This window comes from Notamacropus eugenii, chromosome 2, assembly GCF_028372415.1.
Source record: "Notamacropus eugenii isolate mMacEug1 chromosome 2, mMacEug1.pri_v2, whole genome shotgun sequence".
NCBI classification, from domain to species: domain Eukaryota; kingdom Metazoa; phylum Chordata; class Mammalia; order Diprotodontia; family Macropodidae; genus Notamacropus; species Notamacropus eugenii.
The window spans coordinates 466,140,064-466,166,641 of NC_092873.1; the positions used below are offsets into that span (position 1 = coordinate 466,140,064).

The 26,578-nt window shown below is 38.8% G+C and overlaps 1 protein-coding gene across 7 annotated transcripts in view; it reads right to left on the reverse strand.

The window, feature by feature from the left end:
• The window catches only part of AXDND1 (axonemal dynein light chain domain containing 1), a 128,637-nt gene that overhangs the window by 73,562 nt on the left and 28,497 nt on the right, over window positions 1-26,578 (reverse strand). For 6 of the 7 annotated variants that reach the window (XM_072648521.1, XM_072648520.1, XM_072648518.1 and 3 more), the window contains 9 exons: window positions 25,731-25,816; window positions 24,515-24,571; window positions 24,256-24,358; window positions 21,549-21,670; window positions 16,359-16,499; window positions 13,190-13,294; window positions 9,368-9,488; window positions 5,401-5,502; window positions 2,152-2,315 (listed from right to left, as the gene is read on the reverse strand). In XM_072648521.1, the coding sequence (XP_072504622.1) occupies window positions 2,152-2,315; window positions 5,401-5,502; window positions 9,368-9,488; window positions 13,190-13,294; window positions 16,359-16,499; window positions 21,549-21,670; window positions 24,256-24,358; window positions 24,515-24,571; window positions 25,731-25,816 (1,001 nt within the window). The remainder of the gene's footprint in view (window positions 1-2,151; window positions 2,316-5,400; window positions 5,503-9,367; window positions 9,489-13,189; window positions 13,295-16,358; window positions 16,500-21,548; window positions 21,671-24,255; window positions 24,359-24,514; window positions 24,572-25,730; window positions 25,817-26,578) is intronic. The other variant, XM_072648523.1, reaches the window with a different exon arrangement.

Genomic DNA, 26,578 nt, shown 5'->3' on the forward strand with positions numbered 1-26,578 from the left:
ATGAGGAAACTGAGGCAAACAGGGCTAAGTGACTTGCCCAAGGTCACACAGGTAGTAAGTGTCTGAGGCCATATTTGTACTCAGCAAGTTCCTAACTCCAGGCCCAGCATTCTATCCAATGTGCATACCCCTATCAACACAGAGAGGAAGCTTAATAAATGCTTGTTTCCTTCAACTACTCCTGTTGTCACCGTTACCGTTGCTGCTGCTGCTGCTGCTACTACTAATACTACTATTTACAACTACTATTACTACTACTACTTACTATTACTATTACTACTTCTTACTACTACTACTACTAATGAACTGGTTGAGAGGTTAGAACCAAAATGTTGTGATTCATTGTATGATATCAGCCTAAAGGGATGCTTCTAATGGAAGGTCATAGTCTTAATGGAGGGCTATAGGGTTTCATCCTTGGTCCATCACATACTAGTGTCAATGACTCAGATCATGGCATGCTTACTAGATTTGGGGATGACATGATTCTACAAGGGATAATTAGTACTGTGTAAGACAGAATCAAGATCCAAAGAGATCTTGATAGACCAGAATAATGTGCCAAATTGTGTTGAAAAAATCGGCTGCACAAATATTTTAGGATAAAGGCATTGTTGGACAACATATAAAAAAGACCTTGGAAGGGATGGGAGTAGGGGATGGTGAGTGATCGATCAGTGGATCACTACAGAATGTGGTATGGTGAAAAGAACCACCAGATTTGGGGTCAGAGGACCTGGAATGGAAATCCAAACATTACCTTTATGACCTTAGACAAAGCACTTGGGCCTGTGTCTGTTTCCTCATCTTAATGAAAGAGGAGGATTAAATAACCTCTAAGCTTCCTTCAAATCTAAATCCATGATCCTATGATCCTGGTGTATTTAATCAATGAATGAATGAGTGAATGGATAAAAACAAAAAGCCCTAATGTAATCTTAGTTTGCAACAGGAGAAATATACTGTCCAGATCAAGGTGAGAGGTAGGTGTACTCTGTCCTATTCAGAATACAGAGGGCTATGCTCAGTTCTGGGAGCTGAATTGTAAGCACATTGATAGGTTACAGCATGACTAGAGGAAGGTGATCACAGTGGTGGAGAATGAGAATCTGTTAGGACAGGGAACATGTAACATGAAAAACTGAAGGCTAGGAGAGGGTAATAACTTAGTTTTGAGTATCTGAAGGGTTTCCTTGCAGAATGCTTAGACCCCAAAGAGTATAACTAGAAACAATGCAGAAGAATTAGGGGAAGGCTGATTTTGGCTCAAAAGAAGAAAAAAACAACAATTTAACAATTAGAGCAGCTATCCTAGAGTAGAATGAGCTTCTTTGGAAATTGGTTAAGCTCCCTATCAGTGGAGATCTTTCCATGGAACGTGGGCAACTTTATGTCATGGCTGCTTTAGAGGACTTTTTCTCTGGCATCAGTTGAACTAGTTTGATGCCCCCCCTCCCCAAGATCCCTGCCAGTTTTGTGACTGTAAGATTCTATACCCCAGCAATCCATCCCACCCTCCCTGGCCTCTACACTCTTCTGTACTTCTCTGTACCTTGTGGATCTATCCTAATCTTCCCACAGCCTCTACTCCCCTATGAAAACACACATACACACCATACACACACACATATGTATATACACATACTTCTCTGTACCCCATCAATCCATTTTGATCCCCCAGTCTCTATTCCCTTACACTTACATATACAAATACAACACACACACACACACACACACACACACATACACACACTTCTTTATATCCCATCAATCCACCTCAGTCTCCCACCCAAACCTCCACTCCCTTATACTTACGCTTACACACACACACACACACACACACACACACACGCACACATACCCTCTATCACTAAGCTACTGACTTTATAGGTGAAGTCAGAAATTCAAGTCTGCCATCTGCCATTGACAGTCTGTAAAATGAGCTGGAGAAGGAAATGGCAAACCACTCTATTATCTTTGCCAAGGAAACTGCAAAAGAGGTCAGGAAGAGTTGGATACAACTGCAACGACTGAACAACACACAATAAGTTGTCAATGATGTGTGCATAGTGTGAACATAAAATGAACTAGGATGATTATCAGGGAGTCAACACAATAACACCAGAAAATAAGCACTTATTGACCACCCACGTATTTTTCTCGAAGAACTTCTGCAATTTGATGAGGGTGTTTTTCACAAAATTCACCCTCTCTCTGATCTTTTCTTCTCTTGTCTCCAAATCATATTTGAGGTTTCTAAAAAGAGTTCTCCATTGCTGGGTAGCCTTCTGCAGTTGTGAAAGGTCTGCCGCATCCTAGAATAATGTAAATAAAAGCAACATTAAAAAGCAGTTGAACTGTGATAAACTGCCATGAATAATTTCAAACCTAGAGAACTGTTAGGAAAACACACCATCCTTTTCTCAGGAGAGAGGTGGGGAACGTTGCAGTCACTGTCAGATATGATGTCTATGTTAGTCATTTTTGCTTAAATGTTTTTTGTTACCCAAAAAACAAAACAAAACAAAAGAGTTCAATGGGGTGAGCTAAGGGTAAATGACTGTGGTGAAAACCAAAAAGTAGCAAGAAATTTGGTTACGAGATTTCTTGTTGCGTCCACCCACATGATAGATCAAAATGACAAGTACAGTAGTTTCAGAGCACCACTACATTTCCCATCACTGTCTAATATCTAAAGTTAAGAAAACTATGAACATACTTAAAAAAACCCATAAAACAGTGGTTCTTGAACTTCTCAATCTCCCAACCCATTTACACTCTTAATTCTAGACCAGGGGTGGGGAACCTGTGGTTTTGGATAGATAAAGGGTCACATGTGGCTCAAGGCCACAGGCTCCCCATTCCTGTTCTAGATGAAACCCCCTCCCTCCCTAAGAGTTTTGGTTTATGTGAGTTTATATTTATGAGGCTGAGGATTTTTACCATATTAGAAATTAAAACATTTTAATTTTATGCGGAAAATGGTTTTTAATTTACAGACACTCTGAAAAGGTCTTGGGAACACCCAGGAGTTCCCAGACCACACTTTAGATTGCTGATCTGGAACATTAGGGATCAGATTTATTCTTTTGCAATTTGAGAGACATTTCAATTGAACTTCCACTGAATTCTCTCAGAATTTTAAGCTGAATATATCCTGGACCCAAGACTTTGCCCAAGAACAAAGCACTTGAAATTAATTGCCAGAAGTTTATCTGACAATCACAAGAAGGTTCTATGAAGTTCAAAGAGTTTGTAAATTTAGATTACTTAAAACTGAAACCATCTCTTTATTGTGGGTAGAAAGAAAAATAAAATAAAATAAAAACACTTATTCCCTCTCCTTGTTCTTTTTCTTTTCAACTATGAGGATGGGGACCACATTTCATGGATTCTTCATGACTTAGACACCTGGTACAGGTTCTGCATATTACAAATGCCTAACGATTTTCTGTTGAAAGTGGGTCCCCCAGGCTCTTTCCTCAACGCCTCACTCTCTTTTCTCTGTCCCTTAGCAATCTCATCAGCTTCCATAACTTTGATTCACCTCTATGAAACATGACATACACTATAAGTGACTATACACATATACATACAAGTATATGGGCAAATGCATACAAACATATAATGCACACACAGCTTATGTCTGTATATGGATATATATTGTGTATATGCATATGTGTGCATAAGGAATATCTGTATACCCTTACATATAAGCACATCCACATGTAAAGATGTATAGATATTCCTTACACATATCATACACATACATATTTCTGTATATATACACATGTGTGCATGCACATACATAGGTATGTGCATGTGTATGCCTACATAGACACAAGTATATATGTATGTATGTGTATAGTCACTCATACATGTCATCTTACATAAGATGATATAGATGATATACAATCATACACACACATACATGCATGTACATGCATGTATGTGTGTGTATGTATACGTGTGTGTTTTTTACAATCTTTTCAGACAGCCCTGGTTCCATATTTTCAAGCACCTGGATATTCCATTAAGCTCATATATTACATAGAAAAGACCAAACATCATTTCTCCTCCCAGACTTTTCCCTGCCTTCCCAAATGCTGTTAATGAATACAACCATCTTCTAATTGCCCAGTTTCAAATTCCTTATGTTTTGCCACGTCCCCCTTTCTCATCACCCACATGCAACCTTGCATCCCCACTATTTAACACTGTGCCTGGCATAAGCTGTTCAGTCATGTCTGACTCTTTGTGACCTCATTTGGGGTTTTCTGGCCACATACTAGAGTGGTTTGCCATTTCTTTCTCCAACTCATTTTACAAATGAGGAACTGAGGCAAACAGCGTGAAGTGACTTGCCCAGGGTCACACAGTTAGTAAGCATCTGAAGCCACATTTGAACTCAGGTCCTCCCAACTCCAGGGCCAGTACTCACTGGCCCTGTATCACCTAGCTGCCCCACCCTGCATATAGTAGGCATTATATATCTTGAACAAGATATGTTTATTAAATTCGTATTTTATCTCAATAATAACTCTGAAATCTACCTTTCCCTTTCCACTTCCATTGCCACATCCTAGTTCAATTTCATCTTCCCTAGATTATCGTAATTATTGCCTCGTCTTCCTGCATTTTCCCCTCTCCAAATCATGCTTCACAGAGCAAATCAGAGTAACTTTCCTAATGCACAAGTGTGTTCAGATTGCTTCCTTATATAAAAACCTTTAGTGGTCTCTGATTTCCTCCCAGAAAAAATACAAGCTTCTTATCTTGGCATTTAAAGGACATCTTCAATCTAGTACAAACACCTTTCCAGGCTTATTTCACGGAATTTTTTTTACACAGTCTCCATTTCTATCAGACTGGACCACCTGTAGTTCCCAAGTCTCATCTTGTTCCCTCTGCATGTGTACAATACTGTTCTCCATGCATGGAACATATTCCTCCAGCATCTCTGCCCATAGAAACTTCTTTTTAGAAGTAGCCCAAGTGATGCCTTCTCCATGAAGCCTTCTCCGATTGCCCCAGACAGATGGGCCCCTGCCCTCAAATCTTTTATATCATTGTTTGACCTCTCTTTTTCCAACTTATATCACAATTATTTGTATATGTGTCTCATGAGCTAAATTAGATCCTGTGTCATTTTTTAACTCTGTATCCCCTAGGACCTAGATCAATGTCTTGAATAGAGAAATAAATAAATGTTTGGAAAGTCAAGTGGAATAGAAATGAATCAACAAATGAAGAGTTAAAATATGTTTTCTCTCTAAGTTTACTAAAATCTTATTGGGTACAGGTCTTATAATGTCATCTACATACACCCTCCTACCACCACCCCCAACACACAAATGCCCACACTCTCAACTCCAATAAGCCTCTTAAATTGAAGTTTACCTGTGATGCCAACATAACAATAAAATGCGTGACATATTTATTCCAAGCCTTTTCATTAAGATAAAGTCTTCTGGTCAGTATAAGGTTGTTTTTTTTAATGACCTATAAGAAAGTTATATGATGATCACAATCTGGACTGAATAGACAAACTGGACCAAATAAGATGCAAATATTGATCTTCAGTGAACCATGAAATAAATAAAATGAATGATTGTTTTTTTAATCACTCATCTACTTAATCAGTTTGAACCAGAACCAAACCTGCATTTTTTTAAAAAACCAATGAATTAGAACAAATAAATGAAGTGGAGTCACAGAATATTTAATCTGGAGAAAACCTTGGAGATCTAACTTCCTACCCAACACAAGAAGCCTGTCAGCATCATCCCTGATAGATGTTCATCTAGATTCTACATGAAAAGGTATAGTGATGGGGAGTTCATCTTCTCACAGGACAATCTACTCCATATGGGGATACTTCTAATTACATAGTTTTTCCCCCCTTATATTGAGCCAATATATGAATTTATGTTTTCTTGTCATTTCTATCATTGACCCTAGTTCTACTCTCTGCATTTGTCCAACCCCTCCACACAACAGCCTATCAAATATTTAAAGATGGTAAATACATCTCCCATAAAATATCTCTTCTCCAAGCTAACCTTCCCCAGTTCATTCAATTATTCTTCATACACTGTGATTTCTAGACTCTTCATCATCCTGAAGGATTCTTCTTCTGGATTCTCTTCACCCTTTCAATGTGAAACTTTTGGTGAAACACCTTTAAAATGTGAAACTAAACACAATACTTCAAGATGTGTTCTGACTAATGAAGAGTCAGAATACTTTCTCAATTATTCTGATCACACTTCTATTGATACAACGTTAACTCTTTTAGCTTATAGTTAACTAACACCCTAGATTGTATTCAATAAATTTTTATTAAGCCAACTCTCCTTAATTCAGTTTATGGGAAATTTTTTTGAACTCAAATATCAGATTCTACATATATCCAAGGTAAATTTCATCTTGTTAATTTCATTTACCTCTTCTCCCCTCTCCCACTAAAGTTCTCCAATGCTTCATCATGGCAGGCAGTTGTGATCCTTGGTTCTCCAAGGCTATGCTAGTAGAATGCAAAGTCAGAGAAGGTCATCAAACTGGATTGACCTTGAGTATAGTCCCAGTGATATATTGTTTCTCTGTTGTCCAAGAACTAGCTTGTGTTTGTATAGGTTCATCTCTAGAAATCCAACTGCTAAGTTCAATTCAATTTAATAAATAATAATTAAGCACTTAATATGTGCCAAGTACTATGCTAAGAGACTGCCAGGAGTTATCTTTTTCCATGGAATTCAGACTAAGCAGAGCTGCAGATTGAAAGTGACATGAGTTTTTGCTCAGAAGGTTGAGCAATGCTGACTCAATGCCAAGGGTAATGGGGATTTGTGGATCTAACTAATTAGAATTGAACTCTGAGTCCTTACCCATTGATGAAGCCCTGCCTCCTTTTTATTTTTTAACTTCTTTTATTTCAGTAAGGACTGATCACAATGATCCTATTAGGTTGGCTTTGGCTACCTTAGAAGTAGATACATGCTTGGATATTGCCTATGGTATGTGTATTAGCAAGCACCCAAACACACCCAGGATGGCTTATAGGTTTTTTGGTCTGCTTTTCTAAAGGAAAGATGACTTTAAAGGGTCAGCAATCTTACTTTAATTACAGAGACATAGAAAGAAGTGAGTATAGAAAATGCAAGCAGAGAAATTAGCACAGAGATTCAACAGACAAGGATCCAGCTGTCTGAACAAAGTAATACAACCACCTACATACACCACCAGACCAGGAAGCATCAACATCTGAGTAGTTGGGGAGCCCTTAAAAAATGGCTATTCAGAGTGCTGCCCAGGGAATCAAAAGCTCCTTTTCATGAGCAAGCCCCCAAAGCAAAATGCCAACCTCATAAAATATACAACAAAGACTCATGCCCTGATTGACTCAGGGCCAGAAGGCACAAAACCTACATGACTCAGCAAGCTGTGAATTATCAGGGTTCAAAGGAGATTAATCCTTGAGATGTTTATAATTTAGCCTGAGCCCTAGGAAACTGAACTCCAGAAAAAAAAAAAAAACATCAAAAAATCTCACTTTGCTTACACTTACAGCAGGCTATCACTTTTAGCAAAACAAAAAAAACAAAAAAACTAAACCATACTCAGCACCAAGCATATGCTGCTTAATAAAACATAAAACATATTCTGATCAGCTTCTCCCTAGTCTTTTAAACATTGGATGCTTTGCTAGACAAAGCTGGAGCCAGGAGGACTATAACATACACACTCAGAGGTTATTTTGTTCTCCACAGCTGTGCATCATAGAAGAGATGAAAAGAAAGTGGAACAATATCATTTCCAAAAGAAGCTCAACTCAAGTCTTCCAGTAGGCCTGGTTCTTAGAAGTAGAGGCACCACCTCTGGAGGAACCCAGGACCTGATAGCACAGCTGTACAAAACTCTTCTGCAAAGCAGAAACTGGAACCCAGGAGGGTCAGTGTTTTACTGTATTGGATGTATTGATTTGGCAAGAACCTCTGACCTTATCTAGCCCCATCTGGAGCAGAGTGAGTAGACATGCTCAGCTATGGCAAGGAGCAGTCTGCCACTAGCATCATCACTGCATCCCTGGTCACTCTTACCCCCAACCCAAGTCTCTACTTCAGCTGTGCCTTGATACCTACCTCCTCTCTTGTTCCTCAATTAATAGGTCTGTGAGGGCACATCAAAACTCAAATCTTCCTGACTCCATAGCCATTTTTCTATCCGTTGTGCCCCCACTTGCCTCATAAATTATTTTTTTTAAATGCTGAGTAGAAGTAACAAGACCTGGAACCATATCACTAGAGACAACAATTGAAACTGAACCTGAATCCATATTTCAGTGTTTGAGTCTTGAGTGATGATGCTGAGGATGCTCTATAAGACTCACAGACATTCACAGATGTTGTAAATATTCCAAGATGGGAATAAAGAAACAGTTAAACAATTTTGAAAAATGGGAGATCGTGGGACTTTGCTAATGAAATTGTCAACAGAAGACACCAATAAACACCAAAGGAAAAGGATGATAGAGTCCAAGAGAATAAATTCCTTGAAGAGATAAGAGCCCTTTTTCCCCCACCCCCCCAGACACTAGGGTTAGCTACATTGGCATTTTGGAGCTCTCAACAAATCCCATCTCTATATACTGATGGACAACAGAAACCATACTCTCAGTCATGTTCCAATAAATTCTGGTGGACATAAGAAGAGGATTCCTAACTAGAAGCTGCACTGAAATAGCTAAGTAATCAAGACAGCAATTATAACAGGCATTTACATAGCGCTTTAAGATTTGCATTGTGTCTTTTGAGCCTCACAATAGCCCTGGGAGGTAGGCTTTACAGAAGTTATTATCTCAATTTTACAGGTAAGGAAACTGAGGTCTATAGATGTCAAGTGAGCTGGCCATGGTCACATAATCAATTTACATGTGGCACAACTTCCTGACTCTAAGTCTCTACCTATCCTCTACCCAGGAGAGTAAAGGAATAAATGTCTTCAGTTTTCACAGTGTATTGCTTTATTGACCAGTTATCAATCAATCGACAAGTATTCATTAAGCACCTAGTATGGGCCAAGCACTGTGATACAAATACAATGAATGAACCAATTCCTACTCACAAGGAGCTTACATTATAATAGGGAAGCCAACAAATACATATACAAGTCTAATAGCTATAAAGATAATAATTACAAAGTCGTTAAATACAAGACAACTTGAGAGGGCAGTTAGGAGGATCAGGAAATACTAAATACATTTCTTTCGCCCTGGGTTTTTGTATTAGTATTATTTACAACTATAAAATGAATCTGGAAAAAAAAAGGGTGGGGAGAGGGGCTCAGAGCTATGTCTAGCTCTCTCTACCTTTAGGGCCAAGTCATAGGTGGCTGAGCTCCAGATGTCTCTTTCCGAAGTTAACTGCTTAATGTCAGCTTCCATCCTTACTCTTTGTGATGTATATAAGTCATGATATTGCTCCACAATTCTAAATTTAAAGACAAAGAAAACACTGGTTTGATCATACTCTAAAATCATTAATTCCTTCTTAAAACAGAAAATTCACCTTAAGCTGATCTTTAGATAATTGTAGCACAGTCTGAAGATATAGGTAATAGGCATGTCTCACATCAAATAAAACACGAGATAATACTAAATGTTTTCTAAATCTCTCAGGAAAAAGAAGTTAATGAAAATTTTAAGTCCAATATTTTTCCCCTTTCTCTAGTTAGCTTTCATATAATTTTTCTTCTTTTACTTATCAGAATTTGTAGAACATGATATTCTAGCCACAACTGGAAATACAAAGTACTTTGTAAATCTCAAAGCATTATATAAATGCTAGCAGCTACTGTTATTATTTATTCAATCAATAAGCATTTATTAAATATCTGCTATGTGCCAGGCACTGTGCTAAGTGCTGGGGATACAAAGAGAGGCAAAAGACAGTGCCTGCCCTCAAGGAACTTTCAGTCTAATCTAATTAATTGTAATACAGGATTCACTTAAAATTCAAAATACAGTATGATAAATTATTATGCATCCAGAATATTGATTTTGTTCAAATATAACAAATGTCTTCATTCATTTCTGGCTATTTCTCTTTTATCCAAAAAGAGTAGATCATATCAGTTTTCCAGTCCTAACACATAAAGAAAGAAGGGAAACTGGAGCCTGGCACAATGGTGAAAAAATAGAATGCCATACTATTTTATTTAAGTGGTTTAAATCCACTTAAAGATAAACATTATAGATGGGAAATTTGTTGCTGAATCTCTTTAAGTGTGTTGAATGACATGACAATTTCAATTTACTTACTGGTCAGCTAATATTAGCCACTGTACAAAATCACTGACAAAATTAGTGAAATTATCATTCTGTTTCTCCTTCCCTCTCCCTTTCACAGAAACAGCTAAGTGGTTCAATGCATAGAGTGATGGACCTAAAGTCAGGAAGACTCTTCTTCCTGAGTTCAAATCTGGACCCAGACACTGGCTGTGTGATTCTGCACAAGTCATTTCACCCTGTTTGCCTCAGTTTCCTCACCTGTAAAATGATCTGGAGAAGGAAATAACCACTGTAGTATCTTTGCCAAGAAAACCTCAAAATAGGACCCCAAAGAATTGGACATGACTGAAACAACCGAACACACCTCCTTTCACAGTCAAACTCCTAGAAAAACACGGTACACTGGTTCACTCGACTTTTCTCATCTCCCATTCCTCAGCCCTTTGTGGTCTAGTTTCTAGCTTCATCAGTCAACAAGAAATGCCATCTTTTGCAGTCACCAACAACCTTTTTGCTGCTATATTCAGTAGAATGTTCTATCCTTACCTCTTTGACCTGGCAGAAGAGTGCCACATTAATGCCTCTGCCTTCCTTCTGATGATGTTTTCTCCCAGATCTCCTACTTGTCTGACTTCTCCTCTTCAGTCTCCTTTGAAGGTTCTTCATCCATGACCCCTGATGTATGGAGTGTGCTCTAGAGTCCCCACCTGGGACTTCTTCCTTTCTCTCTCTATTTTCTCTCTCATGATGACCTTGTCATTTCCCATAGGTTCAACAAGTCTCTAGAGGCAAATGATTCGTATGTATCTACATACCAGTCTTTTTCTCTCTCCTGAGTCCCAGTCTCCAGTCTGCTAGATATCTTCACCTGAACATTATCTAGGTATCTCAAACTGAACATATGCAGGTGGAACTCATTCTATCTCTACCTAAAACCTATGCTTCTTTCCTATGCTCCTATTTCTTTTGGGAATACTACACTCTTCTCAGTCACCAGGTTCACAAGCTAGGAATCATTCTCTGCTCATCATTACTCTCACTTACTGCCCCACACCATATCAAACCAGTTACCAATCGCATCCCTTCTATCTCCACAACAATTTCATATCAATCAAGAGGATATGTTGTCATCAAAGAGTGAGATTTGGAAAGACTGGGTGAAGAAGACATCATCTGAGCTGGATTTACAGTCTAGTTGGGACCATATCTAGTTAATCGTTTTGCAAAAGATCTAAAGCAGTGATAGTGATGATAACAAATAATCTAAACATAAGATTCATAGCAAATGATTAAATACTCCATAATATAAAGATTAGCTGCTTAAAACATAATATTAATATATAAGATTATATATTAATATTGACATGAATTATATTAGTATTACCACTATCATAAATTATTATATATTATTATAATATTAATACAGTTGGAAATCTGACACCAAGTTTAAAATAATATCCCAATTCTTACCTACCTGCCATGTGGTAGAAAAAACTTTCAGAACCAGAAAATAATGGTGTTTTTGCTTTTATTATTGGTTTGTTTAATTGGAGGAGGGGCCCATCAAGAGAAAAAGAAACAGAAGACACCTGAGAAGTATAAGGTATAATGACTGATAGGTTCCTCTACCCTCTTCCTGAAATTACTTAGAAAGGGATAGCTTGCAATATAGCTATAAGGTCAGGGAAACAAGTCAGATGGTGGTCAGCAGTCACTGGTCACTAAGAGTGCAGGTCACTTCCACCCTTCAGGAGGAAGCATTCTATCTTTTTCTGTGCAATCACTCAGGGGGCAGGAGCCTAGGACCTTCTCCTTCATGAATGTGGGGAAACCAAAGACCTAGCCCCCTCCCTGCTACTGATCACTATTCTGAAGCCTCTTTCTAGTTTGAGAGTTCATCCATGAAAGGCAGAGGATTAGAAATTAATCAGCCACAATCAAATCATAAATTTCAAAATAAAAGTTTGCCAGCAACAAAGGATGTCATGATGTGTCTTTCAATTGTCTGGGGCACAGATCTCTCCTATTCAGGGAGATGACTTATAGGTAGGTCCTTCATAAGATCAACACAGGTAAGATAAGAACGGCCCAAGGGAAATCAGGAGGGAGGGAGGGCAGGCAAAAATCAGGCCAGCTGTAGGGCAGTCTGGCAAAGTTCTGACAAGAAGTTGTTCTCACAAGGTTCTATTATTTTATGCCCTCTCCCTGCGTTGGAGGGCAAGGGAAAGGGGAGAGGTGAAAGAATAATAATTTACTAAGCACCTCCTGTGTGCCAGGAACTGTACGAAGCCCTTCATAAATATTATTTTGTTTAAAGGACTCCTTCCCAAGTGGCTTGTATCATAAGACCTATCTCCTCTCCGGCAAAGCAGTTGTTTGTGCCCAAAACTTGTCTAAAGACAGCAGCTGCAGCCAATGAGCAAATATGGCAGCAGCACAAAGTTCCCTTTCCTTCCAACTTGTGGAGAGCATGATTCACTTAGAGCAATATTGTACGTTTTGCATTTTTTTTTCACTTCTTTGTCTTGACTCAGCATTTGGCTTTACCATTCCATGCTACAGTTTCTGATAATATAAATGCTAAAAATTGCTAAATGCTGCGATTAAGTAATGATGATCATAGAGGAGAGTGGATTCAGGGAAACCACAGAAAGAAAAGGGAGATACAGCGTGCAAGGCACAATGAACAGAACCATTAACACAAAACCAACCAGGACTCTTTCCCCAAAGAAATAAAGGACTCATTATCCTGCTCTCACCTCAAGAGAGAAATCACACATTAGGTTCCTACAAAAGGCACACATAGTCATCTTAAGACTCAAAAAATTAGCATTTCATTACTTTAAAAACAGGTATCCTCTCCCCTCTCCATCTAATTTAGTTAAGATTTAAGAAACTCACCTGGCATTCTTCTCTGCATTACTGAGAGCCACCCTTAACTCCTCATGGATCTTCTCTGATTTTTTCCTCAACTTTAAATCATATTCTCGAACTAGAACTAGTTCTCTAAAATCAAACGAGAAATTTTGTTTCCTTCAATGACCCAGGAAAAGTTTCTGTGGAGGATTTTAGTTTTATCTTAAAACAGGAACATCCACACAGAAATCCACTTGTGTGGGGGCTGTCACTTTTGAGCCTAGGAATATGGATTTAGAGCCAGAAGGGACTTTAGAGGTCAAATAGCAATGATGGGGGGGTGAGGGGGGAACCACTGGATTGCACAGTGGATAGAGCACTAGGATTGCTGCCTGAGTTCAAGTCTGGCCTCAGACTAGCCCTTTTGCCTCAGTTTCCTCATCTGTAAAATGAGCTGGAGAAGGAAATAGCAAACCACTCCAGTATCTTTACCAAGAAAACCCCAAATGGGGTCACAAAGAGTCAGACACAACTGAAAAAACTGAACAAAAGCCAAAAGCAATGAAGGTTAAAGCCTTTTGGTTGTGTGAAAATATGATTTTAAAAGAGTTTAATCAGTTTCGTTTGCACAAAAACAGACTTTGATAGATCTAATGTCAATGATTGTCAATAAAAATACTGGTATCTAGAATGCTATCCTCAGAAATGGTGAATTATATTACATGTAGCAATCATTTTCTCTTTGCCCAATTTTTGAACAGAATATATGGAATGTTTCATAAGCTTGCATGTTGCTCTTAACTCCTTATCATTCCAGTTTAGGAGTGAACACAATCAATTTCATTTTCAGCAATTTAAAGAGAAAGTCTGTGACTATGAACCAGTCACTTTAGCCCTCAGTTTTCCAGTCTGTAAAATGATCATGTTACTAATACCTCTACTACCCCCAGGGCTAACGTCTCAGCTCTGTTACTTACTACTTGTGACCTTAGAAAGGACGTAACCTCTCTGATGATCAGTTTCTTCAGTTATAAAATAAGGGATTTGGAATAAATTATCTCTAAGGACCCTCCCAGCTCCCAAAAAGTATGATTATTTTGCTCTGGAATTTAGCTACATATTAAAAAATTTCAGGGAGTGAGGCCCTAATGGGTTACTAATTAATTATGCCAGAGAATTAAAAATTTAAAACTCCCAAAAATCTTTCATATATTATACTATAGAATAAGAAAGGTCATGTTTGATTTACAATATACCTGGGCCTGAAAATATCCTCTTGGTTATCATCCAGCATCACTCTCATCAATGAAATGTGTAAAATTTGCTATTTAAAAGCACTATTTCATACATCACCTCTATGAAATAGACAGTACAGTGATCTGAATGCCCGTTTTCCAAAACCAAATCCTAATGACCATATATTATAGTGAGAAGAACATTATGTTTAATGTTGGAGGAAGGGGCCTCAAATACCAGCCCTGTTACTTACCAATTATGATAAGTAACCATAGTTACATGGTTATTATATTATACATTTGTTGTTGTTCTTTCTTCGTTTTTGAAGAGGACCAGTGACATCATGTGAACTGGACTGATGTGAGGTCAAGTTGCACAGAGTCATCAGCTTTACTCTCTCTTCCTGAGTCATCAAAGTCCAGCAGTAGAACCAAAGTCAAGATGACTGGTGATGGTCTGGGATGCAGCAGATAACCTTGGCTTCTTTGACAACTGAGCAAGATCTAAGCACTCCACAGCAGATGCTTCAGCAGCCTTCGTGGTCATTGGAACAAATTGTTCTCATCTGTCCATTCCACTGGGAGAAGTCTTCTCATGCTTAGAATAGATATCCCCTTAACTCATCAACGGATTTTGGGTGTATGGGGTATTCAAGGAGGTCAAGCACTTTTCAGAGCTGCTTATCCACCTTTAGTGTCCATCTATCACCCACCTCTCACCTGTGGCTCCAAGAAGCTGTGGCATCTGCAGGAGCCACACCCTGGTAAAAACCATCTAGGCAGATGGGTTAAACCAGGCCACAGTGGCTGTATGTACGATAAAGAAGGGCTCCAGGAGAGAGACACTGGGCATGGGTGGTGAGCAAGCCTGGGCTCCACTAGGACAGTCAGAATCTTTGGACACTTGGGCATATGTCAGCTGTGACCAGAGTATGGAAAGAGTCCAATTGTTGGCAAATTGTTACCTGGCCAAGGATTCAAGTAATTAGTAAAGTGCAGTTTTCACCCTCTCTCCCCCCGGCACTTTCCATTTGAAAGGATAGATGTTTAAATATAATTTTCTTAAACATAATTTTAAAAATCATTGTTTATTTCCTTTGTAAGTCAGTATTGCAGCCAATTCATTTGAAATAAACAATCCTAATTGCTTCTGAGCTGTGTGTTTCCTTATTGGTGAAAAAGGGGTTGCAACCAAGAGGGACAGTGTTGATGTGAGATACCAGAATATAGAGAGACAGAAAGGTACAAGGTTTGACCCTATTCCAAAACCATCTGCCTGCTCTGGCTGGGGGGAGGGGGGAGGTGTCAGTCAAACTGAGAAAGAGCTTTATCACTTTGATTTATCATTGTTTTATAAACTTCCCAAATGACAGAACTAATGTGGATCCAGAGTGTTTTATCCGCTTATGGCGTAACAGCAAGCACCCCAGCATACACAGGACTCCTTCCTCTGCCTCCCCACCCTTCATGCACAGACAAACCTTTCTGCTGTGGTAAAAATCAAGGGCACTGAGTGAACGAGGAGTAGGAGTAGCTTAAGCAATTTAAAATAAAACATGGGAAAGAGACAATAGAATTCACATCAAAACCAACTAGAATAATTTCACCTGTGATTTAAATTTAAAATAATTGCCACAACAAGACCACCAAAGGAACCCCCAAAATGCTGCCATCAGGAAAAGGATGACAATTTCCAGATGAGAGAAATAGCTACCAAAGAGAATGCCAAGGTAGAATGCCTAAACTTAGCTTCGTGTCACACACTCTTTTGTCCACACACTCTCATTTATACCCACTTTACCAGGTTGTTTTAAGGAAAAGGCATTGTGAAATTAAAAGATTTATATAAATGTTATATTATTATTTTAAGTATCCGTAAGTAAAAACGGAAGAAACCTCAGTTTTGGTGGTTCTACTTTTCCTAAATATTTTCGTTTCTCTCCAAAGACAGGTTTTTCAAAGACAATCAAAGTTCATACCTGCTCAGCTCTTCAACAACCTTCTTGAAGTTAAACAATTCTTCTATGATGCGCTTGTCCATTATGCGTTGGGCCACCATGTCTTTGTAAAAATCAATCATCTGCCGAGCTATTTGGTCAAGCAAATTCACATACCTCTGTCTGTAAAAGGGGAAAAAAATAGCATAATACAGGTAGAGAATAGGTATCCCAATATGCATGTGTATATTTCAAATATGTTTACATGAGTGCCTGCTGGCTTTCCCAGTAGGATGCAAGCTTCTTGAGGGCAGGGGCTGTTTCATTTTGGTTTTTGGATTCTCAGAGAAAAAACATGAAGCATTCTATGGACTGAAATCAACGTCAAGCCAGGAATGATTGAGAAGCTCTCAAGAATAAAATTCTCAAAGAAGTAAATAGAAATAATTCCAATAAAGGGTCCAAATGTACAAAAAAACATTTATAGAAGTGTTTTGGTGTAGTAAACAATTGGAAACTAAGGGAGTGTCCATTGATTGAGGAACAGCAGAAGAAATCATGGTCACCATCACCCACAAGGATTCTATTTCCATGATCCAGAACACTGGAATTCTTCTGACCTTAGATTCTCGCCTTTTTTCCCCTATGCCTCACCACTCCTAAATATATATATTTTTATCCTCATTGTATCATCCTGTCACTCTACCCTTCCATGTTTTCCCAATCTATCACCCCAGCTCTGGCCTCTGTTTCCTCTCTCTACATTTTGATGCCTTGCCTAACAAGTTCACCATTATACAATCAATCCTCTGCCTTCAAGTCCTTTGCCACCTTGTCCCATCACTCTTCATCCCTCTCCAAATCCCAATCTTGACTTCCTCTTGCCATTTACCTCTTTCACTCTTATTTACGTACTTGCTGTAGAAGGGAGTCAAGTGTGTTGACTGGGTCATCTACAGGTATATTCCACTGGCCATCACTGCTGCGCTAGAATCCTTTTATTCCTTCCAGATCATCTGTCTTTTGAACTATTCATAGGATGTGTTCCAAACCTTCTCTTTTCTCTTCAAACTACCTATGATATTCCTTGTCTGCTCCTTCTTATGTCATACGTTGCTGAGAAAATTTGGGGCATGTCTCGGGAGCTTCCTCGTCTCATTTCTCCCCTTCCCCCCTTCAGTATTTATTATATTATGTACATTATATTATGCTATATTTATTATGTTGCTATATCATTTTACATTATATTTATTATATTTTATTGTATCACATTGTATATATTATATTATGACATATCATAATGTATTGTATCATATCATATTATGTTGCATTTATTATATTTTGTTATGATGATATTTATTATATTATGTTACATTAAATTACATTATTTTTATTATATGATATATTACATTACGTTGCATTACATTATATTACATTAATTATATTGTATTTTATCATATATATCATATCATATATTAATTATATTACATTACATCATATTTATTATATTATGTTATAATGTTATATTATATTTATTACATTACATTGTATTGTATTGTATTATGTTTATTATATTATATTATGTTACGTTATGTTACATTATGTTACGTTATGTTACATTATATTACATTATATTATATTATGTTATGTTATATCATACCTCTCCTCTCTTCCACTGCTGGAGGACAAAATATAAACTCCTCTGTTTGCCATCTAGAGTCCTTCCCATTTGAGATCCAGACCACCTTTCCATACTGATTCACACATATGCACATTGCATTCCTGTCAAACTTTCCTGCCTCTTGTTCCCTGTATGGTACATTCTATCTTTCACCTTCACAACTGCACAAGCTTCACCCATGCCTAGAATGCTCTCCCTCTTTATTTTGCAGAATTCCTAGTTTCCTACAAGGTACAGCTCAGGTTCTACCTTCTAGAAAAGGCCTTTCCTGATACCTCCAGTTGCTAAGGCTCTCCCCACCCTCACCAGCACTCCTTCTATAAATTTTATATTTGATTACCCATAGACATTATTTCCTGAGGGCAAGGATTTTGTTTTCATTGTTTTATCATTAATCTCTAACACAGTGACTGGCAGTGTTGATTAGGTACTTAATAAATTGAAATTAATTGAATCCCTGAGATCAGGTAGACTTGGTTGTGCCAGTTGGGACAGTTAATCTCATACTTTCCAGCATGACTTTGGTAGAAAGGAATTCCATTGTGATGGACTAGAAGCTAGTTGCTATCAAAGATGCCCCTGAGACATTATAGAACCTCTCGGAAGGGTCTTACCACCAAGATGTAGCTAACTGTAGGTGATTTCAAGGGTCCCCAGCTCTTACTGAGACATTCTACCTGGTGAACTAAGGCACTCAAGTGAAGTTCAGAACCTGAGTAGGAGAAAACCTAAATCAAACCATTATTTGCTTCCAAGGTATGTGCAACAAGGAAGTGAGAGTAGCCTTGGATGTGGTTCTTTTGGGGCCTGGGCCTGGGTGTAGGATTTCCGTGCTATAAAAGGAGACATCTGTTACTGGTAGTCTGAGTGAGAACAAGATGCTCAGTGCCATGTAAATGAGCCAGTGCACAAAAAAAGCCCTGACAGGATCCATGAGACTTCTTCCACTGTGACTGGTAGTAGCTCCTTAACCATGGTAGCAGCTAGGATTTGGTTTTGTCAGTCAAGCATTTATTAAGTACTTTTTATGAGTGAAGCCAATATCTTCATAGCAATGTATCATTTCTGTAGTATGGGGAACTTGGTCATGTATCCCCAGCTAGCATCTACCCAACATCATGGAATTCTCATATAAATTAACTCAGAGAGAGGCCCAGAGTTACTAGTCAAGTTCTGGAGAAGACTTCAGAAGACATTAGGGATTCATCTATAGCTTACAACCTACCACTCACTGACCAGTGGATGTGTAGAACACAACCTAGTACCTGTGGTGCTGTGCCACAAACATTTTACAGGAGAATCTAGTACTTGCTAATGGCACAATGTGCCAAGATGCCTTGAAATTTAACAATTGAATTTAACAAAGAAGACTTGGAATGTCACCACTTCAAGGAGTCTATGGATTCTCCCCATATTTATTCCTAGCAGACAATTCAGCCAATGACAGTTTTAATGATCTGAAAATAAACCCTGCAAAAGAGAATCAAGATCGTTCAACAAGCACTATGGTGAACACAGGAACAGGCAAACAGCTAGGAAAGGGATGGAGAACAAAGACAACTGTGGGTACCCAGGCCCCAGATATAGGTAAATTTCCTCTCAGAACTCTGCCTTAGGCTTTAGGTTATAGCTAAGACCTTTCATCATCTTTTCAGCAATAGAACCAGATGAGCTAGGAACCACTGAACAGGGACACTTACCTAGCCTTTCGCATTTCATATCTTAAACCAGTTATGTTCCCCTGAATTCCCCTGGTAAAGTAACAGTAAACATAAACCACTTTTATGTTTGTGAGATAAGGAGTTAAATGGGAGGCCTGAGAAATTTGAACTGCCAACACAAGTATGAGGTGGTGACAATTTGATCAATTGGAAGAGATACAGTCCAAAGAACTACACAACACGAGAAGAAACAGTCACACAGAATGTCAGAGCTGAGACAAACACCCTAGAGAGATCATTTGTTTTGGCCCCATTATTTATAAAATGAGGAAACCGAGATGCTGAAAAGTCCATTTTCTGGCTGAAACTAGCGCAGGAGTTAGGAGAAGCCCATGCCTTTTTTCCCCAGTTAGGAACTTTCATCAGAGGTACACAGGGAGGGAGATCTGACAGTGCCCCCACCCCCACCACACACACACACACACACACACACACAAACACACACAAACACACACCATCACCACCACTACCAGTGCTTTATCCACTGTACCACTGGCTTCTAGCAAGTCAGTAATATGGCCAGGGAAAGTGGAATTTCACAACTAGTCTGTACTGCAATGGCTTTATAAGCAGTAAGTTGTGGCGTGTTGCAGGAAGATATAAGAGAAGGGATGGTAGGAACTGAAGCCAGTACTTGTTAAATTGATCATTGTTGCAGAGCCAACTAACAAATACAGTTGTTTGTGGATGGTGATTCAAACCTAGATGAAAGGAGGGGGTGACTGTACTAGTTGGAATCCCTGGAAGAGTTAGTGGCTATGGACATTCTTCTGTCTCTCTCCAGGCCACTGTCCTATGGAGAGCAGTCAGTGCATTTCCAGCTCCATGAGCTTTTGTGTGCTATAGCCACACTTGGCATGGGTGTAGGAAGACAAGGCCTTACTGAGACAGCCTGGAATATGCCACTGTGACAATCCTGAGACTGCCTTATTCAATACTGGGCATATCTGAAAGGACTAGGTAGAAGAGGCATCTATATCTAGTCAGAGAGAAAGTCCCAATTTTTCCTACATCATTTAAACATAACCTTGAGATGGGATGACGCCTCCACTATTGCAAGAAATACTTGATGATTTGAGAAATCACCTGGGGGCCTTTCTGCACCCTCTAGGGTGACCCTTCCCAACTAACACATCCCAAACTATTCCCTCAACCTGCAGGGGACATGAAACAGGGATTCTAGAAGAAAATACCAGTTGTTCACTGATGCCATAGTATTCATTCTCTTTAATGAAAGGGGGCTTTGTTATCTGTAAAGAGTTTTACATGTGTGACCTCATTTGATCATGCCACAAGGAATTGGGTATGTTTAGCCTAGAGAAAAAAATATTTGTCAGGGAGAGGGGAAAGTCAGGGGAGGGGTTATCATAGCTGCCTACAAGTATCTGAAAGGCTTTCTGCTAGAAGAGGGATTGACCCCAGAAAGCACAACTAAGGATCAAGTTGTAGAAATGAAGATTTTTTACTTCACATAAGGAATCACTTCTAGGCATTAGAATTATCCCAACATGAAATGGCGCTGCCTTGGGAATCAGCAGGTTCTTAACTAGAGTTCTTTAAACAAAGAGCAAATGGCCATTTGTTGGGGGTGTTGTTCAGATACAGAGATTTGTGTTCAGATATAGGTTGGATTGGACGGTCTTTGGGGTCTCTGCCAACTCTGAGACTCAGTTTTCTTCCTCAAAGAGAACACCATAGGAAAGAAAAGAGAAATGTGACTGCCTGTTCTTAAAACAGGGAGAGGGATTTTATCATTTTCTGAAAAACAAATATAATCATAATAGTGTTTGGAAAATAAAGGATAACTGTCACCCCCCTCAAAACCCTGACCTTATATTAGACAAGAGTTCTCCTCTTTCTGCACAATCCACACTGATTTGTCGAATGAGTTCATGAAATGCTGTATTATAAATGTTCTGCTCAGTCTTCAGGATTTCGAGAAGTCTGTGCATCTGGTAGAAGATAAGTAAGGGATTAGTGTGTCATTAAAATAAAAAGTATATCTTACATGAACCCTTGAAGAAAAATTGTTTTGGGAGACACTGAAAACATGACATTCCTTTGGAAGATTTTTTTTCTCATGAAACAAAATGGAATCAAAGAATTCTGGAGTTGAAAAGAACCTGAGGAATCATCCCCTGCAAGACAGAGAAGAGCTCAGCAACTTGGCCAAGGGCAGAGTAAGAACTAGTCCCCGTGTATTCTCATCCGTAGTCCAGTGTGCTTTCCACTACACCATCCTGTTCTTAGAAAAATAACCTAGTTCAGTTCCCTTCTTTTAAATAGGTAAAATGCTGTTATCTTCATTTTACAAATGAACCAAATAAGCCCCATGGAATTTAAGTGATTTACCTAAGGTCATAGAGCAAGTTATTAACGGAGAGGGAAACAGAAACTAGCCTTGCCTCTCAGTTCTTTCTTCTACACAACACAGCAAGAAGCGATGGAGATACAGAAGCACTTTGCAAACTCTAAGGCACAATGTACGTGTTGTGCATACTATTATTGCTATACCCTTAATTAAGGAAGCTGTATACTTGAAAAACATTCACCAAAGCACAGATTTCTGAATCTGCCCCATTTTGTAGGTGGAATGAAGGAAGGATTCTTTGGTAGCATTTTTCATATTTCAGCCAGTTAAACCTAAGACACGTTATTTATTATGCCCTTTCTGTCCTCTTCCTTGGGTAATAGCTAGGTTCACTTTCATACTTCAACAGCTTTCTCCACGGTTAGAAGAGCATTAGCCATGAAACTGTTTCCTCAAATGGATCTGAAAGCTTATTGATTTGTGGGTTTCCTCCATGGATGCCAATCACAACTCAATCAGACCTGCCCATCCTGGGTGACTCCTGTCTGTGTCCTTCTGTAAACTGACCCATAGTGGGCCCACCTAATGCGTGAGAGGCCTTCCTTGCTTTCTCCTGCTACCTCAAAGGTACCAATGGATCACTCTGTCTGCCTGTCATCTCACACTCTTGCCAAATGACCAGTGTACCTTCTCTTCCCATCTTAGATAGCATCGATGACATCTTTCCCACCTATTCTTTGGAGTTCCTCATTGAGGGGATGCTGCAGCCAGCTCATACTGACCATGCACCACTTCATTGATCTCTGTGTGATACTCATCAGAGCTACTGGTATTTTACTGTCTCAGTGCCACATAGCATACACTGGTAAAATGTTATTATTGAAAAGATGGGCCCTTTGCTTTCACGGGAAGCTTGGGGTCAGTACAAGAACTTTGAAATCACCCAAAATCAATCCTCTTTTTCAGTGGTGGACCCAATTTGTCATTCATCTGTATTATCTGTTCATACATACATATTGATCAAAAGGAGACTCATCTAAATGTATGTTGAAATCCGGTTCAGAGACAATTTTCGTTCACTGGTCTTTCCTATGTGAAGCAAGAGGCCAAACTCTTTTGAGGGTTACAGATCTCAGTTATAGCTCTCTTCTAGGAGGCTCTGCAATGTCCTGGGCTTGGCATAATCAGAACATCATGCACAAACAGAAGCACTGGAGAACCTCCCCCATCTACAGGGAGTCTCTCTTCAAACTTGACTGCATTGGATGCATCTCCTGATGTTTGTTATTAGAAGGTCACTGAACAGAGTTAATTTTGTTGTCATATCTTCCAAGGAGATAACAGTTATATTTGGCTACTTTAATGCCTTCACATTGACAATTTACACCAAATCTCCTGCTGTCAGTAAAATATTTCCAAAAACCTACCACACACTCAAAAGATTACCCCCAAATTTCTACAAACTAGTTATACTCATAGTTATAATTTAAAATATCCACATAGCACTTTAAAGTTGGCCAATTACTTCACAAACTCCTCATGAGATTGGTAATATGAATATTAATATTCTCATTTTGCTGATAAGAAAACTGGTACATTGGAGATGGATTGTTAACACTGGAAGGAACGTCTGGTGTCATCTAATCCAACCCTCTAATTTTACAGTTAATGAAGCTGAGAGCGAGGGAGATCAGGTGACCTGCCTGTTAGCATTTAGCTAGTAAGTGCCTGAGGAAGGATCTGAACCCAGGTCCCCAGGTTCAAAGAGCAGCACATCTTCTACCAAACTGCTGTGCTTCCCTGACTTTTGGGGGGCCAGATCTGTGATTGCATTGGCATAGGGTATTTCCAACCAGGAAATTTCCTGAAGACAATGCAAATTGAGCCCTACTCTGAAATTTCCAGATCTTAAAAAGGCCCCTGAGTCCAGGATCACAAAGCCTGTGTGTGCCAAAGGTAAGCCACGGACCTAGGTCTTCCTGACTCTATGGCCAGCTCTCTATCCGCTGAACTACACGGCTTCTCTCTGAATCTATTTTTATAGCTAAAATTAGGCCTAAAAGAACATCCTTTTCAGGACATCTTATTAAAAGGATAGACACAAGCTTTGCAACAGGGTGATCTTTGAAGTTTGAAACATCTTTAATGCATAGCATACAATTATGGGAAATGCTTAGGGATGGGGAATATCTTCTGCCATGATGAAGTTTAGGAAGGGTATTCTACCTGAGTTGCATTTACTGATTTGTCAGCATCCACACCAGCCTTCTCTAGCATCATATCCATCACATTCTTCAGTTGTATCACTTCAATTCTCTTATTTGGTTTCCTAGCAGATGAAAGTTGCAGAAATGGAGAATTAGTGTTATTACCAGAACTATGCTGAACTAAAGGCAACTTATATGTCTTTGGGTGGGGGGTGGCTTTGACAGAAATGGCATCCTTATTATTTTAGAAAGCATTTTAGAAAATCAGCTCTACTTACATGGATGGGAAAAGTAATAGCCTATTCTGACTGTCGGTTAGCAGGGTTGTGTATTTGCTGCAAAAAAAAAGGGAAATTAATGTATTATTGTTAAGGGCACTAGCTGGCACCCAGAACACAATGCACAATCACATACTCTCTATCCCCAAGAAGAAGCATGATCCTGTGTGAGGAGAATGAACAAGGAAATGACCTGGACTCAGGTCCTAGCTCTAATCCAATCCAATCCACATTAAATGACTACTAGGCACTAGGCACATAGTTAGACTGCAGATACAAGTGATAAAAACAAAGACAGCTCCTGCCCTCATGGACTTTATAACCTAATGAGACTCTACCCCATCTTAACCATTTTATCCCAGGAAATTATTAGGTCTTCCTTGCTGGGTCCTTGTTTCCAGTGTTGTTGTAAGATTCAAATGATGTAATATATGCGAAAGTGCTTTGTAAAACCATAATATATCATATTAACATTAGAGATTGTTATCAATAATAATAACTGGCATTTATACAGTCCTTTAAAGTTTGCAAAGCACTTAACATATCTTATCCTGTTTGGTCCTCACAACCCCTTGGAAACTGACAAATGCCAAGTCAGGGCTTTAGTCACTGAATTGCTGATTATTTAGATGTACAATCACTCCGCGCTAGGATTTTTTTTTTTTTATTAAAGGGGGTTATCCCTTGAATAATTACTTAATGAGGCCTATTCATTGAAAGGATGTATCTTACTCAAAGTGTGACTCTGATAAGACTTTAGCCTAAAATGGTCAGTCTCCCTTTGCATCCTGGGCCATCTCCAGCTGTTCCAATGAATATCTGGTCACTGGACCCAGATGGATCTGGAGGAGAAAATGAGGCTGGTGACCTTGCACAGCCCTTCCTCACTCAAATCAAAGTCACCTGCAAGTCATGTCCTCATCTTGATGTCATAGTCCTCTTCAGGAACAAAGGGCAAACACAACACAATTTAGATATAAGAAAGTGATGGAGAGATGTTAGCAATGCAGATTAAACACAAAATTGTCTGGATGCTTTTTTTTTTTTTACTTTCAGAGGGCAAGTTGTTAAATATTCACCAGCACACCCTTGGGTTTAAACCACTGTCTAGGTCTATCAATGTCCTTCTTCTCTCAGTCTTGGCATTATTTCTTTGATTCAAGAGAAGGAGCAGTCATGCAATTACCAAGGGTTCCATTCAAATTGTAAAACTCACTCATCATAATATTGTAGACCTTCAACCCCCGTGTTGGACACAATGTGAAATTCTTCAGGGATCAGAGTATCTGTTAACTTCCTTGGCTGAAAAAAAATGGAAGTGTGAAAGGGGAAAAAAACATTCTGAAAAATACCTTAACTACTGCCCCACACCCAGAATGTCTGGATTTCATTTGTTTGAGCGATTCTGATCTGAGAAATAGCTTAAAACATAGTTCTAGGTAGAGGTTATAAGTCTGAATCAAAATCACCCATGCTGTAGAAAAATAAATTGAGGGTTTGGTGTCTAGGACCAATCAATTGAAACACATGTCCTACGTTTTACAAAAGTTGGATTGTATTTCTTAAATTCTACCAATCATCTAATTAATTCTAAAACTCCACATAAAAATCCATATTCACAGGTTGAAAAATCTACATCTGACAATTTTTTAAGATGACTTTCAGAGAGACAGCTGTGATCTATTTTTCAATTTGCCTAGCATACATCTTGTACATGGTTACTTACATGCTATCTCCCCATTATATTGAGAGATTCTCCAAAAGAAAGATTGTTTATTTTTCTTTGCATCCCCAGTGATTAGTACAGCATTTTGACACATAGCAGGAGCTTTTAATAAATGCTTTTTGACTTGACTGTACTTTAGTAGTAACAGTAACTCCTTAAATAACTATTATTACAAAAACAACTTTAATAAAGTAGAAAAAAAAAGCTGTCTTTCCCATAAGATAAGCAAGAACTAGGATCATTCAAGTCATAGGCTGGGCTTTCTGTCATCACCATACTCATAAATATATGCTGACAATTAGACCTAGAAATCTATGCCCAGAATGATGGACTATTTT